Genomic DNA, 19,567 nt, shown 5'->3' with positions numbered 1-19,567 from the left:
ATATCTATACAACTACATTTACCTGACTAATATATATCATACAACTACATTTACCTGACTAATATATATCTATACTACTACATTTACCTGACTAATATATATCATACAACTACATTTACCTGACTAATATATATCATACAACTACATTTACCTGACTAATATATATCTATACTACTACATTTACCTGACTAATATATATCTATACAACTACATTTACCTGACTAATATATATCTATACTACTACATTTACCTGACTAATATATATCTATACAACTACATTTACCTGACTAATATATATCTATACAACTACATTTACCTGACTAATATATATCTATACAACTACATTTACCTGACTAATATATATCTATACAACTACATTTACCTGACTAATATATATCTATACTACTACATTTACCTGACTAATATATATCTATACAACTACATTTACCTGACTAATATATATCATACTACTACATTTACCTGACTAATATATATCTATACTACTACATTTACCTGACTAATATATATCTATACTACTACATTTACCTGACTAATATATATCTATACTACACTGCAAAAAGAGAAAATCTGTAATTTGTAAAATATAATTTATTTGTTACTTAATACTTTTCTTGTTTTGAGTTTATTTCACTTACCTATTTGTTAATGTTGTGTGTGTTCATGCGTGTGTTTGTGTTCACGTGTGTATTGTGTGTGTGTGTGTGTGTGTGTCTGGTAAAGTCATCATGTTCTGCCTCTGCTTCCCTGCCAGTGATGCATTGTGGGAAAAAAACAGATGTGTGTGTGTGTGTTAGGGGGCTTCCCATCCCTGCACTGCCCCATCCCTCTTCTCTCTCCTTCACCTCTATTAGTTATCCTCGGTAGTTCTCAGAGTTAACAACCTCCGCACCTCTAGACACCCAGACCCCGGCCCGGCCCTGCCCTAACCCAGCCACGCTGCACTATGACCAGCCTCAGAGCCGGACGGAGGGCCCTGGCCCTGGTTCTCCTGGTTGTCCTCCAGCTTCAGGCCTGTAGGGGACAGGGGACTGCTGAGCTCAGGAAGCCCATCTACCAGAGACTCAGACGACTTGACGATCAGGTCGGTGTGTATGGTTTTGTGTGTGTGTCTGTGTGTGTCTGTGTGAGTGTGTTTGTGTGAGTGTGTCTGTGTGTGTGTGTCTGTGTGAGTGTGTCTGTGTGAGTGTGTCTGTGTGTGTGTGTCTGTGTGAGTGTATCTGTGTGAGTGTGTTTGTGTGTAAGTCTGTTCATGTGTGTGTCTCCCTTGATATGTTATTGTTTACTTACAAGAAAATTAAAAAATGAGAACGTTTTTATCCATAAGTGGGAAACACTACATGACCAAACGTATGTGGACATCTGATCGTCCAACATCTCATTCCAAAATCACAGGCATAACAATGGAGCTGGTCCCAGCTTTGCTGCTGTAACAGCCTCCACTCTTCTGGGAAGGCTTTCCACTAGATGTTGGAACATTGCTGCTAGAACAGCCTCCACTCTTCTGGGAAGGCTTTCCACTAGATGTTGGAACATTGCTGCTATAACAGCCTCCACTCTTCTGGAAAGGCTTTCCACTAGATGTTGGAACATTGCTGCTATAACAGCCTCCACTCTTCTGGGAAGGCTTTCCACTAGATGTTGGAACATTACTGCTATAACAGCCTCCACTTTTCTGGGAAGGTTTTCCACTAGATGCTGGAACATTTCTGCGGGGACTTGGTCGGGCACTGATGTTGGGCGATTAGGCCTGGCTTAAGGTGTTCGATGGGGTTGAGGTCAGGGCTCTGTGCAGGCCAGTCATGTTCTTCCGCAGCGATCTCGACAAACCACTTCTGTATGGACCTGGCTTTGTGCACGGGGGCATTATCATGCGGAAACAGGAAAGGGCCTTCCCCAAACTGTTGCCACAAAGTTGGAAGCACAGAATCGTCTAGAATATAATTTTATGCTGTAGCGTTAATATTTCTCTTCACTAGAACTAGGGGTTTTAGCCCGAACCATGAAAAACAGCCCCAGACCATTATTCCTCCTCCACCAAACTTTACAGTTGGCACTATGCATTGGGGCAGGTAGCGTTCTCCTGGCATTCGCCAAACCCAGATTCGTCCGTCGGAATGCCAGATGGTGCAGCGTGATTCATCACTCCAGAGAACGCGTTTCCACTGCTCCAGAGTCCAATGGCGGTAGGCTTTACACCACTCCAGCCGATGCTTGGCATTACGCATGGGGCTTGTGTGCGGCTGCTCTGCCATGGAAACCCATTTCATGAAGCTCCCCGACGAACAGTTCTTGTGCCGATGTTGCTTCCAGAGGTAGTTGGGAACTCGGTAGTGAGTGTTGCAACCAATGACAAACTATTTTTACGCTCTTCACCACTGCCACTTTGCGGCTGAGCCGTTGTTGCTCCTAGACGTTTCCACTTCACAATAACAGCACTTACAGTTGACCGAGGCAGCTCTAGTAAGGAAGACATTTGATGAACTGACTTGCTGGAAAAGTGGCATCCTATGACGGTGCCACGTTGGAAGTCACTGCTCTTCTGTGAGGTCATTCTACTGTCAATGTTTGTCTATGGAGATTGCATGGCTTGAGTGCTCGATTTTATACACCTGTCAGCAACGGGTGAAGCTGAAGTAGCCGAATCCCCTCATTTGAATGGGTTTCCATGTACTGCTGTAAATATAGTGTGTGTGTAAGAACTGGAGATGATTGGTTGTGTGTTTGTTCCTCAGTTCCGTCGATTCCAGGAACAGACCCTGAGCCGGTTAGACCTTCTGAACCGTATGTCTAATGTGTCGACCTCCCTAGTAGAGGTCAGAGTTCAGACCCTGTCTGACCAACACAGAAACCTCACCCAGGAACTAACACAACTCAGAGACACCACCACACAGGTTACTGTTTATATCATTTTTAGTTATATTATTATTAATGTAATATTATGTTATATTTTATATTAAAATATATAAATATATATTTATATTTATGTTATACTATTACGTAAAAATTATTGTTATGCTTATATTTCGTTTTAGTTTGGGCCCTGTCATTGTTTTATCTTGTTTCTGTCCTGTTTTGTTTTTGTGGCGGGGGAAACATAAAAAATCTTACCAAAAAAACAGGAGCTGGACGTCCTGAAAGACCGGAGCAGTAAACTACAGAAGAAGAACAAGAGGATGGAGGGAAGACTGGCCTCGCTGGAGAGAGGACTGAGACACAGACAGGGACAGGTACTCTAAGCAACAACTGACAGGGACAGGTACTCTAATTAACAACAGACAGGGACAGGTACTCTAATTAACAACAGACAGGGACAGGTACTCTAAGCAACAGACAGGGACAGGTACTCTAAGCAACAACAGACAGGGACAGGTACTCTAAGCAACAACTGACAGGGACAGGTACTCTAGGCAACAACAGACAGGGACAGGTACTCTAAGCTACAACAGACAGGGACAGGTACTCTAAGCAACAGACAGGGACAGGTACTCTAATTAACAACAGACAGGGACAGGTACTCTACGCAACAACAGACAGGGACAGGGACAGGTACTCTAAGCAACAACAGACAGGGACAGGTACTCTAAGCTACAGACAGGGACAGGTACTCTAATCAACAACAGACAGGGACAGGTACTCTAATCAACAACAGACAGGGACAGGTACTCTAAGCTACAGACAGGGACAGGTACTCTAATCAACAACAGACAGGGACAGGTACTCTAATCAACAACAGACAGGGACAGGTACTCTAAGCAACAACAGACAGGGACAGGTACTCTAAGCTACAGACAGGGACAGGTACTCTAATCAACAACAGACAGGGACAGGTACTCTAAGCAACAACAGACAGGGACAGGTACTCTAAGCAACAACTGACAGGGACAGGTACTCTAGGCAACAACAGACAGGGACAGGTACTCTAATCAACAACAGACAGGGACAGGTACTCTAATCAACAACAGACAGGGACAGGTACTCTAAGCAACAACAGACAGGGACAGGTACTCTAAGCTACAGACAGGGACAGGTACTCTAATCAACAACAGACAGGGACAGGTACTCTAATCAACAACAGACAGGGACAGGTACTCTAATTAACAACAGACAGGGACAGGTACTCTAATTAACAACAGACAGGGACAGGTACTCTAATCAACAACAGACAGGGACAGGTACTCTAATTAACAACAGACAGGGACAGGTACTCTAAGCTACAGACAGGGACAGGTACTCTAAGCTACAGACAGGGGCAGTTTGGGAAAAACTGAGGCAGGGCCACCCAAAGTCAGTCCTTGGGCCTCCCTGGAATGTCATTTCAGTTTTTGCCCTAGCACTACACAGCTGATTCAAAGTTGGTTATTTGTGTAGTGCTCGTGAAAAAAACAAAACGTGCACCCAATGAGGTTCCCAGGATCGAGTTAAGATGACCCTGCCCAGATAAAAATATCTCACTCTTCCCTAGTGAATAATATAATGCCAATATAATGCCCTCTCCCCTCCCCTCCCCTCCCCTCCCCTCCCCTCCCCTCCCCTCCCCTCCCCTCCTCTCCTCTCCTCTCCTCTCCTCTCCTCTCCTCTCCTCTCCTCTCGTCTCCTCTCGTCTCCTCTCCTCTCCTCTCCCCTCCTCTCCTCTCCTCTCCTCTCCTCTCCTCTCCACAGGGCAGCAGGCAGACCCAGAGACTGAGTCAGGAGCAGGAAGAGTCTCTCTCCAGCCTCACCCTGGAGCTCCACAGCCAGGAGGGGCGACTCGACTCCCTGGAGGCCCAGCGAGAGGAGCTTCTGGTCGGGCTGAGAGGTCTCCAGGAGTCCCTGAGGGAGCAAGATCTCCGGATGAGCCGGCTCGAAATGAGGCTGGGGGAGCTTTTACAGGGGAATGTAATCTCTTCCAGGGGATCAGAAAGGACAGGAAACACCCTCACCTCCAACCTCACCCCCCAGGACACAGCACCCCCACGGAGGACCCAGGCCTCCAGAGGACAGAGCCCAAGACAGGACACCCAGACATATTACCAGCCCCAGCCTCAGGCTAACATTCAGCCTCAGCCCTACTCTCAGCCCCATCCCCAACCCCATTCCCAGCCAAAACACACAAAAGAAAGGAGGATGAGGACAAGACTACAGGCTCCACCTCCCCACCCCACACAGCCTCCTTCTCAGTCCCAGGAGGAGAGGAAGAGGCTGGGGGAGAGAGGACAGGAGAGCCCCCGGCCTGGTCGTCCTCAACAGGGGCCAAAACCACAGTCTGTGGAGGAAACGAGAGAGGAGGGAGAGATGGAGAGGAGGAGGGGGGATGAGGTGTGGAGGAGGAGTGAAGTGACGCAGACAGAGATGAGGAGGGGAGAGGAAGAGCGGACAGAGAGGAGGAGAGGAGAGGAAGAGCGGACAGAGAGGAGGAAGGAAGAGGAGGAAGAGCGGACAGAGAGGAGGAAGGAAGAGGAAGAGCAGACAGAGAGGAGGAAGGAAGAGGAGGAAATGAAAGGAGAGGAATCACAAATCCAGAACCTTCTCCAGCTTCCAGTGAGACACAAGATCCCTCTGCAGCACATCCCCAGGAGAGAAGCTACCAGTAAGTACCTTCAGATCAACCTCTGTCAGGTGCCAATAACAGGAAAGCAAAACTCCAGTAACTTTACCAGAATTCCCAGGTTTTCCATCATTTCTGGCTGAAAGATTCCGGATGTCCTGCTTGTTCCATTGTGGTTCCAGGAATCTTCAAACGGGGATTTCTGGAACCCTCTGTCAGCAACACAACACAGCATCCATTGATATAATGCCAATTAAAGAACTATAAAATAGAGAGGTGTAATGTGATGTGACGTCACATAGTATCCCATAATGAGGTGTAATGTGGTGTGACATTACATAGTATCCCATAATGAGGTGTAATGTGGTGTGACATTACATAGTATCCCATAATGAGGTGTAATGTGGTGTAACTTCACATAGTATCCCATAGAGAGGTGTCATGTGGTGTGACATCACAATAGTATCCCATAGAGAGGTATAATGTGGTGTGACATTACATAGTATCCCATAATGAGGTGTAATGTGGTGTGACGTCACATAGTATCCCATAATGAGGTGTAATGTGGTGTGACATCACATAGTATCCCATAATGAGGTGTAATGTGGTGTGACATTACATAGTATCCCATAATGAGGTGTAATGTGGTGTGACATTACATAGTATCCCATAATGAGGTATAATGTGGTGTGACATTACATAGTATCCCATAGAGAGGTATAATGTGGTGTGACATTACATAGTATCCCATAATGAGGTGTAATGTGGTGTGACATTACATTGTATCCCAAAATGAGGTGTAATGTGGTGTGACATTACATAGTATCCCATAATGAGGTGTAATGTGGTGTGACATCACATAGTATCCCATAATGAGGTGTAATGTGGTGTGACATCACATAGTATCCCATAGAGAGGTATAATGTGGTGTGACATCACATAGTATCCCATAGAGAGGTGTAATGTGGTGTGACATTACATAGCATCCCATAGAGAGGTATAATGTGGTGTGACATTACATAGCATCCCATAGAGAGGTATAATGTGATGTGACATTACATAGCATCCCATAGAGAGGTATAATGTGGTGTGACATTACATAGCATCCCATAGAGAGGTATAATGTGATGTGACATTACATAGCATCCCATAGAGAGGTATAATGTGATGTGACATTACATAGCATCCCATAGAGAGGTATAATGTGATGTGACATTACATAGCATCCCATAGAGAGGTGTAATGTGATGTGACATTACATAGCATCCCATAGAGAGGTGTAATGTGGTGTGACATTACATAGCATCCCATAGAGAGGTATAATGTGGTGTGACATTACATAGCATCCCATAGAGAGGTATAATGTGATGTGACATTACATAGTATCCCATAATGAGGTGTAATGTGGTGTGACATTACATAGTATCCCATAGAGAGGTATAATGTGGTGTGACATTACATAGCATCCCATAGAGAGGTATAATGTGATGTGACATTACATAGCATCCCATAGAGAGGTGTAATGTGGTGTGACATTACATAGCATCCCATAGAGAGGTGTAATGTGGTGTGACATTACATAGCATCCCATAGAGAGGTATAATGTGATGTGACATTACATAGCATCCCATAGAGAGGTATAATGTGATGTGACATTACATAGCATCCCATAGAGAGGTGTAATGTGATGTGACATTACATAGCATCCCATAGAGAGGTATAATGTGGTGTGACATTACATAGCTTCCCATAGAGAGGTGTAATGTGATGTGACATTACATAGCATCCCATAGAGAGGTGTAATGTGATGTGACATTACATAGCATCCCATAGAGAGGTGTAATGTGATGTGACATTACATAGCATCCCATAGAGAGGTATAATGTGATGTGACATTACATAGCATCCCATAGAGAGGTATAATGTGATGTGACATTACATAGCATCCCATAGAGAGGTGTAATGTGATGTGACATTACATAGCATCCCATAGAGAGGTATAATGTGATGTGACATTACATAGCATCCCATAGAGAGGTATAATGTGGTGTGACATTACACAGCATCCCATAGAGAGGTATAATGTGGTGTGACATTACATAGCATCCCATAGAGAGGTATAATGTGGTGTGACATTACATAGCATCCCATAGAGAGGTATAATGTGGTGTGACATTACATAGCATCCCATAGAGAGGTATAATGTGATGTGACATTACATAGTATCCCATAGAGAGGTGTCATGTGGTGTGACATCACAATAGTATCCCATAGAGAGGTATAATGTGGTGTGACATTACATAGTATCCCATAATGAGGTGTAATGTGGTGTGACATTACATAGTATCCCATAATGAGGTGTAATGTGGTGTGACATTACATAGTATCCCATAATGAGGTGTAATGTGGTGTAACTTCACATAGTATCCCATAGAGAGGTGTCATGTGGTGTGACATCACAATAGTATCCCATAGAGAGGTATAATGTGGTGTGACATTACATAGTATCCCATAATGAGGTGTAATGTGGTGTGACGTCACATAGTATCCCATAATGAGGTGTAATGTGGTGTGACATCACATAGTATCCCATAATGAGGTGTAATGTGGTGTGACATTACATAGTATCCCATAGAGAGGTATAATGTGGTGTGACATTACATAGCATCCCATAGAGAGGTATAATGTGATGTGACATTACATAGCATCCCATAGAGAGGTGTAATGTGGTGTGACATTACATAGCATCCCATAGAGAGGTGTAATGTGGTGTGACATTACATAGCATCCCATAGAGAGGTATAATGTGATGTGACATTACATAGCATCCCATAGAGAGGTATAATGTGATGTGACATTACATAGCATCCCATAGAGAGGTGTAATGTGATGTGACATTACATAGCATCCCATAGAGAGGTATAATGTGGTGTGACATTACATAGCTTCCCATAGAGAGGTGTAATGTGATGTGACATTACATAGCATCCCATAGAGAGGTGTAATGTGATGTGACATTACATAGCATCCCATAGAGAGGTGTAATGTGATGTGACATTACATAGCATCCCATAGAGAGGTATAATGTGATGTGACATTACATAGCATCCCATAGAGAGGTATAATGTGATGTGACATTACATAGCATCCCATAGAGAGGTGTAATGTGATGTGACATTACATAGCATCCCATAGAGAGGTATAATGTGATGTGACATTACATAGCATCCCATAGAGAGGTATAATGTGGTGTGACATTACACAGCATCCCATAGAGAGGTATAATGTGGTGTGACATTACATAGCATCCCATAGAGAGGTATAATGTGGTGTGACATTACATAGCATCCCATAGAGAGGTATAATGTGGTGTGACATTACATAGCATCCCATAGAGAGGTATAATGTGATGTGACATTACATAGTATCCCATAGAGAGGTGTCATGTGGTGTGACATCACAATAGTATCCCATAGAGAGGTATAATGTGGTGTGACATTACATAGTATCCCATAATGAGGTGTAATGTGGTGTGACATTACATAGTATCCCATAATGAGGTGTAATGTGGTGTGACATTACATAGTATCCCATAATGAGGTGTAATGTGGTGTAACTTCACATAGTATCCCATAGAGAGGTGTCATGTGGTGTGACATCACAATAGTATCCCATAGAGAGGTATAATGTGGTGTGACATTACATAGTATCCCATAATGAGGTGTAATGTGGTGTGACGTCACATAGTATCCCATAATGAGGTGTAATGTGGTGTGACATCACATAGTATCCCATAATGAGGTGTAATGTGGTGTGACATTACATAGTATCCCATAATGAGGTGTAATGTGGTGTGACATTACATAGTATCCCATAATGAGGTATAATGTGGTGTGACATTACATAGTATCCCATAGAGAGGTATAATGTGGTGTGACATTACATAGTATCCCATAATGAGGTGTAATGTGGTGTGACATTACATTGTATCCCAAAATGAGGTGTAATGTGGTGTGACATTACATAGTATCCCATAATGAGGTGTAATGTGGTGTGACATCACATAGTATCCCATAATGAGGTGTAATGTGGTGTGACATCACATAGTATCCCATAGAGAGGTATAATGTGGTGTGACATCACATAGTATCCCATAGAGAGGTGTAATGTGGTGTGACATTACATAGCATCCCATAGAGAGGTATAATGTGGTGTGACATTACATAGCATCCCATAGAGAGGTATAATGTGATGTGACATTACATAGCATCCCATAGAGAGGTATAATGTGGTGTGACATTACATAGCATCCCATAGAGAGGTATAATGTGATGTGACATTACATAGCATCCCATAGAGAGGTATAATGTGATGTGACATTACATAGCATCCCATAGAGAGGTATAATGTGATGTGACATTACATAGCATCCCATAGAGAGGTGTAATGTGATGTGACATTACATAGCATCCCATAGAGAGGTGTAATGTGGTGTGACATTACATAGCATCCCATAGAGAGGTATAATGTGGTGTGACATTACATAGCATCCCATAGAGAGGTATAATGTGATGTGACATTACATAGTATCCCATAATGAGGTGTAATGTGGTGTGACATTACATAGTATCCCATAGAGAGGTATAATGTGGTGTGACATTACATAGCATCCCATAGAGAGGTATAATGTGATGTGACATTACATAGCATCCCATAGAGAGGTGTAATGTGGTGTGACATTACATAGCATCCCATAGAGAGGTGTAATGTGGTGTGACATTACATAGCATCCCATAGAGAGGTATAATGTGATGTGACATTACATAGCATCCCATAGAGAGGTATAATGTGATGTGACATTACATAGCATCCCATAGAGAGGTGTAATGTGATGTGACATTACATAGCATCCCATAGAGAGGTATAATGTGGTGTGACATTACATAGCTTCCCATAGAGAGGTGTAATGTGATGTGACATTACATAGCATCCCATAGAGAGGTGTAATGTGATGTGACATTACATAGCATCCCATAGAGAGGTGTAATGTGATGTGACATTACATAGCATCCCATAGAGAGGTATAATGTGATGTGACATTACATAGCATCCCATAGAGAGGTATAATGTGATGTGACATTACATAGCATCCCATAGAGAGGTGTAATGTGATGTGACATTACATAGCATCCCATAGAGAGGTATAATGTGATGTGACATTACATAGCATCCCATAGAGAGGTATAATGTGGTGTGACATTACACAGCATCCCATAGAGAGGTATAATGTGGTGTGACATTACATAGCATCCCATAGAGAGGTATAATGTGGTGTGACATTACATAGCATCCCATAGAGAGGTATAATGTGGTGTGACATTACATAGCATCCCATAGAGAGGTATAATGTGATGTGACATTACATAGTATCCCATAATGAGGTATAATGTGGTGTGACATTACATAGTATCCCATAGAGAGGTATAATGTGGTGTGACATTACATAGCATCCCATAGAGAGGTATAATGTGATGTGACATTACATAGTATCCCATAATGAGGTATAATGTGGTGTGACATTACATAGCATCCCATAGAGAGGTATAATGTGGTGTGACATCACATAGTATCCCATAGAGAGGTGTAATGTGGTGTGACATTACATAGCATCCCATAGAGAGGTGTAATGTGATGTGACATTACATAGCATCCCATAGAGAGGTGTAATGTGGTGTGACATTACATAGTATCCCATAGAGAGGTGTAATGTGGTGTGACATTACATAGCATCCCATAGAGAGGTGTAATGTGATGTGACATTACATAGCATCCCATAGAGAGGTATAATGTGATGTGACATTACATAGCATCCCATAGAGAGGTGTAATGTGGTGTGACATTACATAGCATCCCATAGAGAGGTATAATGTGGTGTGACATCACATAGTATCCCATAGAGAGGTGTAATGTGGTGTGACATTACATAGTATACCATAGAGAGGTGTAATGTGGTGTGACATTACATAGCATCCCATAGAGAGGTATAATGTGATGTGACATTACATAGCATCCCATAGAGAGGTATAATGTGATGTGACATTACATAGCATCCCATAGAGAGGTGTAATGTGATGTGACATTACATAGCATCCCATAGAGAGGTATAATGTGATGTGACATTACATAGCATCCCATAGAGAGGTATAATGTGGTGTGACATTACATAGCATCCCATAGAGAGGTATAATGTGATGTGACATTACATAGTATCCCATAATGAGGTATAATGTGGTGTGACATTACATAGTATCCCATAGAGAGGTATAATGTGGTGTGACATTACATAGCATCCCATAGAGAGGTATAATGTGATGTGACATTACATAGTATCCCATAATGAGGTATAATGTGGTGTGACATTACATAGCATCCCATAGAGAGGTATAATGTGGTGTGACATCACATAGTATCCCATAGAGAGGTGTAATGTGGTGTGACATTACATAGTATCCCATAGAGAGGTGTAATGTGGTGTGACATTACATAGCATCCCATAGAGAGGTGTAATGTGATGTGACATTACATAGCATCCCATAGAGAGGTGTAATGTGGTGTGACATTACATAGTATCCCATAGAGAGGTATAATGTGATGTGACATTACATAGTATCCCATAGAGAGGTATAATATGGTGTGACATTACATAGCATCCCATAGAGAGGTGTAATGTGGTGTGACATTACATAGCATCCCATAGAGAGGTGTAATGTGATGTGAGATTACATAGCATCCCATAGAGAGGTATAATGTGATGTGACATTACATAGTATCCCATAATGAGGTATAATGTGGTGTGACATTACATAGTATCCCATAATGAGGTATAATGTGGTGTGACATTACATAGTATCCCATAATGAGGTATAATGTGATGTGACATTACATAGCATCCCATAGAGAGGTATAATGTGATGTGACATTACATAGCATCCCATAGAGAGGTGTAATGTGGTGTGACATTACATAGCATCCCATAGAGAGGTGTAATGTGATGTGACATTACATAGTATCCCATAGAGAGGTATAATGTGGTGTGACATTACATAGCTTCCCATAGAGAGGTATAATGTGATGTGACATTACATAGCATCCCATAGAGAGGTATAATGTGATGTGACATTACATAGCATCCCATAGAGAGGTATAATGTGATGTGACATTACATAGCATCCCATAGAGAGGTGTAATGTGATGTGACATTACATAGCATCCCATAGAGAGGTATAATGTGATGTGACATTACATAGCATCCCATAGAGAGGTATAATGTGGTGTGACATTACATAGCATCCCATAGAGAGGTATAATGTGATGTGACATTACATAGTATCCCATAATGAGGTATAATGTGGTGTGACATTACATAGTATCCCATAGAGAGGTATAATGTGATGTGACATTACATAGCATCCCATAGAGAGGTGTAATGTGGTGTGACATTACATAGCATCCCATAGAGAGGTATAATGTGGTGTGACATCACATAGTATCCCATAGAGAGGTGTAATGTGGTGTGACATTACATAGTATCCCATAGAGAGGTGTAATGTGGTGTGACATTACATAGCATCCCATAGAGAGGTGTAATGTGATGTGACATTACATAGCATCTCATAGAGAGGTGTAATGTGGTGTGACATTACATAGTATCCCATAGAGAGGTGTAATGTGGTGTGACATTACACAGCATCCCATAGAGAGGTATAATGTGGTGTGCCATTACATAGCATCCCATAGAGAGGTATAATGTGGTGTGACATTACACTGTATCCCATAGAGAGGTATAATGTGGTGTGACATTACATAGCATCCCATAGAGAGGTATAATGTGGTGTGACATTACATAGTATCCCATAGAGAGGTATAATGTGATGTGACATTACATAGTATCCCATAGAGAGGTATAATATGGTGTGACATTACATAGTATCCCATAGAGAGGTATAATGTGGTGTGACATCACATAGCATCCCATAGAGAGGTGTAATGTGGTGTGACATTACATAGCATCCCATAGAGAGGTGTAATGTGGTGTGACATTACATAGCATCCCATAGAGAGGTATAATGTGGTGTGACATTACATAGCATCCCATAGAGAGGTGTAATGTGGTGTGACATTACATAGTATCCCATAGAGAGTTATAATGTGGTGTGACATTACATAGTATCCCATAGAGAGGTGTAATGTGGTGTGACATTACATAGCATCCCATAGAATAGTTAGACATTTTTGCAAACAAAAAACGGAAATATCACATTTAAATAAGTATTCAGACCCTTTACTCAGTACTTTGTTGAAGCACCTTTGACAGCAATTACAGCCTTGAGTCTTCTTGGGTATGACGCTACAAGCTTGGCACACCTGTATTTGGGGAGTTTCTCCCATTCTTCTCTGCAGATCCTTTCAAGCTCTGTCAGGTTGGATGGGGAGCGTTGCTTCGCTGCACAGCTATTTTCACGTCTCTCCAGAGATGTTCGATTGGGTTCAGGTCCGGGCTCTGGCTGGGCCACTCAAGGACATTCAGAAAGACTTGTCCCGAAGCCACTCCTGCGTTGTCTTGGCTGTGTGCTTAGGGTCATTGTCCTGTTGGAAGTTGAACCTTCCCCCCAGTCTGAGGTCCTGAGTGCCCTGAAGCAGGTAGGGATGGTGCCTCCAGATGTGACGCTTGGCATTCAGGCCAAAGAGTTCAATCTTGGTTTCATCAGACCAGAGAATCTTGTTTCTCATTGTCTGAGAGTCTTTAGGTGCGTTTTGACAAACTCCTAGCGGGCTGTCATGTGCCTTTCCTAAGGAGTGGCTTCTGTCTGGCCACCACCCTACCATAAAGGCCTGATTGGTGGAGTGCTGCAAAGGTTGTTGTTCTTCTGGAAAGTTCTGCCATCTCCACAGAGGAACTCTGGAGCTCTATCAGAGTGACCATCGGGTTCTTGGTCACCTCCCTGACCAAGGCCCTTCTCCACCGATTGCTCAGTTTGGCAGGACGGCCAGCTCTAGGAAGAGTCTTGGTGGTTCCAAACTTCTTCCATTTGAGAATGATGGAGGCCACTGTGTTCTTGGGGACCTTCAATGCCGCAGAAATGTTTTGGTACTCTTCCCCAGATCTGTGCCTCGACACAATCCTGTCTCGGAGCTCTACGGACAATTCCTTCGACCTCATGGCTTGGTTTTTGCTCTGACATGCACTTGTCAACTGTGGGACCTTATATAGACTGGTGTGTGTCTTTCCAAATCATGACCAATCAACTGAATGTACCACAGGTGGACTCCAATCAAGTTGTAGAAACATCTCAATGATGATCAATAGAAACAGGATGTACCTGAGCTCAATTTCGCGTCTCATAGCAAAGGGTCTGAATACTTATTGTCACGCTGGTATGACGGAATGGGAGACAGGCGCAGGAATGCGTAATAGTTTTTTTTTATTGACCCAAATTACAGTGTGCCGTGTAAAGACATGAAGACCAAACAAACACGAATACAAAACACAGGGTAGAAACCCAAACAAAAGAGTGAGGAGTACCAATACAGGAGTACCAATACAGGAGTACCAATACACGGGACGAGACCCGTAATCATCTGTGCACAACACAAATGGCAGGAAAGCCAAACCAAACATTTCTAAAAACCTGTTTTCACTTTGTCATTACGGGGTATTGTGATGTCATTACGGGGTATTGTGATGTCATTATGGGGTATTGTGATGTCATTACGGGGTATTGTGATGTCATCATGGGGTATTGTGTGTATATTGATGAGGAAAATAATTAATTGAATCCATTTTAGAATAAGGCCGTAACATAAGAAAACTTTCACAATGCACTGTATGTGTTTTACATCCAGAAACAACATCTGCTGAGCCACGAGAGACCAGAAAGACAGACACACACACACACACACATCTGATAAAGGCATTGTTGTGTTTTTCCATTCAGTTTGGAGGGAAAGGGGAGTTGAACCATTACATTTGTCCCATCTTGGGACTACAAGGTCCTCTGCTCCCTAAATAGATAAACAGACGAGAGAGAGAGAGAGAGAGACAGAGAGAGAGAGAGAGAGAGAGAGAGAGAGAGAGAGAGAGAGAGAGAGAGAGAGAGAGAGAGAGAGAGAGAGAGACAGAGAGAGAGGGAGAGAGAGAGAGAGAGAGATGGGAGAGAGAGAGAGAAAGAGAGAGAGAGAGAGACAGAGGGAGAGAGAGAGAGAGAGAGAGAGAGAGAGAGAGAGAGAGAGAGAGTTACGTGTTGATAGATACAGGATATAGTCTCAGTGAGTTTGAACCATCTGTTTCTATAGCCTTCCTATAGCCTGGGTACCAGTCTGTTTCCTTCCTATAGCCTAGGTACCAATCTGTTTCTATAGCCTTCCTATAGCCTGGGTACCAGTATGTTTCCTTCCTATAGCCTGGGTACCAGTCTGTTTCCTTCCTATAGCCTGGGTACCAGTCTGTTTCATTCCTATAGCCTGGGTACCAGTCTGTTTCATTCCTATAGCCTAGGTACCAATCTGTTTCTATAGCCTTCCTATAGCCTGGGTACCAGTCTGTTTCCTTCCTATAGCCTGGGTACCAGTCTGTTTCTATAGCCTTCCAATAGCCTGGGTACCAGTCTGTTTCCTTCCTATAGCCTGGGTACCAGTCTGTTTCCTTCCTATAGCCTGGGTACCAGTCTGTTTCCTTCCTTTAGCCTGGGTACCAGTCTGTTTCCTTCCTATAGCCTGGGTACCAGTCTGTTTCCTTCCTATAGCCTGGGTACCAGTCTGTTTCCTTCCTATAGCCTGGGTACCAGTCTGTTTCCTTCCTATAGCCTGGGTACCAGTCTGTTTCTATAGCCTTCCAATAGCCTGGCTACCAGTCTATTTCTATAGCCTTCCTATTGCCTGGGTACCAGTCTGTTTCCTTCCTATAGCCTAGGTACCAATCTGTTTCTATAGCCTTCCTATAGCTTCCTCATTTGCTGTTGTTGAATGCAGAAACAGTCCAAGACTGGGATTAGATGGTCCCACCTCTTCCTATAGCCTGGGTACCAGTCTGTTTCCTTCCTATAGCCTGAGTCCCAGTCTGCTTTTAGCTGTCCGTCATCATGGTGTGTTTGACCTATAAAACATGACTGAGAATAAAGCTGTTACACTGACAGTCCTGTTCTCCTGGGTAGCAGTCTGTTTCCTACCTATAGTCCCTATCAGAACCAGAACCCCCATCCAGCCAGTCCTGTTCTCCGGCCAGAACCCCCATCCAGCCAGTCCTGTTCTCCGGCCAGAACCCCTATCCAGCCAGTCCTGTTCTCCGGCCAGAACCCCCATCCAGCCAGTCCTGTTCTCCGGCCAGAACCCCCATCCAGCAACTCCTGTTCTCCGGCCAGAACCCCCATCCAGCAACTCCTGTTCTCCGGCCAGAACCCCCATCCAGCCAGTCCTGTTCTCCGGACAGAACCCCTATCCAGCCAGTCCTGTTCTCCGGCCAGAACCCCCATCCAGCCAGTCCTGTTCTCCGGCCAGAACCCCCATCCAGCCAGTCCTGTTCTCCGGACAGAACCCCCATCCAGCCAGTCCTGTTCTCCGGCCAGAACCCCCATCCAGCCAGTCCTGTAGGGACCATCACCCTGGGCTACAGTAGACTTCAGGCTTCATGATTTACTGTCTGCTTTTACTACATTGTCCTGACCTGTGGATGTGAGGAGGAGGGAGAGAGAGAGAATGAGATAGAAAGAGAGAAAGGGGATAGTCTAGTTGTAGGGGATAGTCTAGTTGTTGTCCCCTCATAACTTCCTACCTCCTGCTGTTATGACTATCCCCTCATATCCTCCTGCTCATATCCCCGGATCTCTTTCTCTCCTTCCCCCTCTCTCTCTCTCTCTCTCTCCCTCCTCCTCACATCCATATGAGGGGATAGTCGTAACAGCAGGAGGTAGGAAGATATCAAATGTATTTATGAAGCCAATCAAATGTATTTATAAAGCCCTTTTTATATCAGCAGATGTCACAAAGTGCTGTACAGAAACCCAGCCTAAAACCCCAAACAGCAAGCAATGCAGATGTAGAAGCACGGTGGCTGATGTCACAACGAGTAGTTACAACTAGAGTTATCCCAGGTCTGATGTCACAACGAGTAGTTACGACTAGAGTTATCCCAGGTCTGATGTCACAACGAGTAGTTACAACTAGAGTTATCCCAGGTCTGATGTCACAACGAGTAGTTACAACTAGAGTTATCCCAGGTCTGATGTCACAACGAGTAGTTACAACTAGAGTTATCCCAGGTCTGATGTCACAACGAGTAGTTACAACTAGAGTTATCCCAGGTCTGATGTCACAACGAGTAGTTACAACTAGAGTTATCCCAGGTCTGATGTCACAACGAGTAGTTACAACTAGAGTTATCCCAGGTCTGATGTCACAACGAGTAGTTACAACTAGAGTTATCCCAGGTCTGATGTCACAACGAGTAGTTACAACTAGAGTTATCCCAGGTCTGATTGCAGTGTTTTTTGTTCCAGTACTCCCTGACTATCTTGTCTCTCTGTTTTCTCTCCTCCAGTCTGTAACGTGGACTCCATGCTCCTGTTCCCGTCAGCTTCCTCTGAGAACCACGTCACCTTTTCCCGGAGCTTCCCTGCTCTTCCAGAACTCTCCGTGTGCCTGTGGCTCCGCGTCGACGTCGGGTACGTAGGAACGCTCCTCTCTTACGCCACGGAAGACAACGACAACAAACTAGTCCTATACGGACGCAACTCCTCCTCCTCCTCCACCCCCAACCGAGCAACCCTGGACTTCGTGGTGGGAGACCCTGCGTACCGTGAGCTCCCTGTGGACTCTGTGCTGGACGGGTGCTGGCACCACCTCTGTGTCCTCTGGTCCTCTATCCAGGGACGATTCTGGCACTACACCGACCGGCGCCTGACCTCCGCAGGGTCACGGTTCAGGAAGGGTTACGAGGTGCCGGGAGGGGGGATAGTGGTGCTGGGAGCAGAGCAGGACAGCCAGGGGGGAGGGTTTGATCCCACCGAGGGGTTCGTGGGGCGCCTGGCAGGGTTCACCGTGTGGGACAGGGTGTTGAGTCCTGGGGAGGTGACAGGGGTGGCTATGGGGAGGGGGGTACCCCGGGGGGTGGTGCTCGAGTTGGGGGACGTTGACGGAGTTCATGGGGAGGTGCAGCAGGTAGCCTGCGAGTGCCTGGAACACTGTAGCTGAGACGTCTGATTCCAAACCGACCCTAACCGCTCGTCCCTCATCCCTCATCCCTCGTCCCTCATCCCTCATCCCTCGTCCCTCGTCCCTATAGGCACTCCTAGATCTACGGTGTGGTCCTTTAGGGCAGAGTGGGCTGGTTTTTACTTCTCTGTACTTGATTGATCAATTAAGGTAATTGATTTCCCCTTACCTGGTTGTCTATGTCTTAATTGTGCATCAATTAAAAATAAATATTAACAAATAACAACAACCAGCCTGGAGGGTTGAGTTGGGATTCAGCTGTCTAAATGTTTTAATATCAATCAATTAACTTCCAGGGAGAATGAAGACCGGCAGAACTGCCCTTCGGACTTAATGTGGACCTGGGTTAAAAGAGGAACACTTCTCTAACCTTAAACAGTGCCACTGACACACTGTAAAATTGAGCATGTGAATGAAAGCCATTAATTATTACTTAAAGCAATGTTGTTATATGGCTAAACAAAGACTGTTTCATATCATATATATTGTTACCCAGCAACAGACAGAGAGACAGACTTACAGACAGACAGACAGGTACAGACTTAGACAGAGAGAGAGACAGACTTACAGACAGATACAGACTTAGACAGAGAGAGAGACAGACTTACAGACAGACAGACTTAGACAGACATACAGAGGCAGACAGACAGGGACAGAGGGACAGACAGACAAACTGGGACAGACAGACAGGGACAGAGGGACAGACAGACAGAGAGAGAGAGGCAGATTGTTCAGATTGTTCTGTTATAAAGTCAA

The 19,567-nt window shown here is 44.1% G+C and overlaps 2 protein-coding genes across 2 annotated transcripts in view; one reads left to right on the top strand and one right to left on the bottom strand.

Moving 5' to 3' along the window:
• Positions 1–19,567, bottom strand: part of LOC139421752 (NLR family CARD domain-containing protein 3-like) — a 1,082,035-nt gene that overhangs the window by 514,573 nt on the left and 547,895 nt on the right. The gene's annotated exons all lie outside the window — the stretch shown is intronic.
• On the top strand, positions 859–19,359 carry LOC139422496 (pentraxin 4, long). The gene is made up of 5 exons (XM_071173656.1): positions 859–1,102; positions 2,754–2,912; positions 3,141–3,248; positions 4,681–5,587; positions 18,138–19,359. The coding sequence occupies exons 1-5, from the start codon at positions 965–967 to the stop codon at positions 18,788–18,790; spliced, it is 1,965 nt and encodes a 654-aa protein (XP_071029757.1). The 5' UTR covers positions 859–964; the 3' UTR covers positions 18,791–19,359.

The sequence above is a fragment of the Oncorhynchus clarkii genome, chromosome 12 (genome assembly GCF_045791955.1).
Source record: "Oncorhynchus clarkii lewisi isolate Uvic-CL-2024 chromosome 12, UVic_Ocla_1.0, whole genome shotgun sequence".
NCBI classification, from domain to species: Eukaryota; Metazoa; Chordata; class Actinopteri; order Salmoniformes; family Salmonidae; genus Oncorhynchus; species Oncorhynchus clarkii.
This window is presented reverse-complemented; position numbering and strand designations above follow the sequence as displayed.

Coding starts and splice junctions, on each gene's coding strand:
- LOC139422496 (XM_071173656.1), top strand. CDS start 965: ATGACCAGCCTCAGAGCCGGACGGAGGGCCCTGGCCCTGGTTCTCCTG. Junction 3,249..4,680: donor TGAGACACAGACAGGGACAG/GTACTCTAAGCA, acceptor TCCTCTCCACAG/GGCAGCAGGCAGACCCAGAG. Junction 5,588..18,137: donor CCCCAGGAGAGAAGCTACCA/GTAAGTACCTTC, acceptor TCTCTCCTCCAG/TCTGTAACGTGGACTCCATG.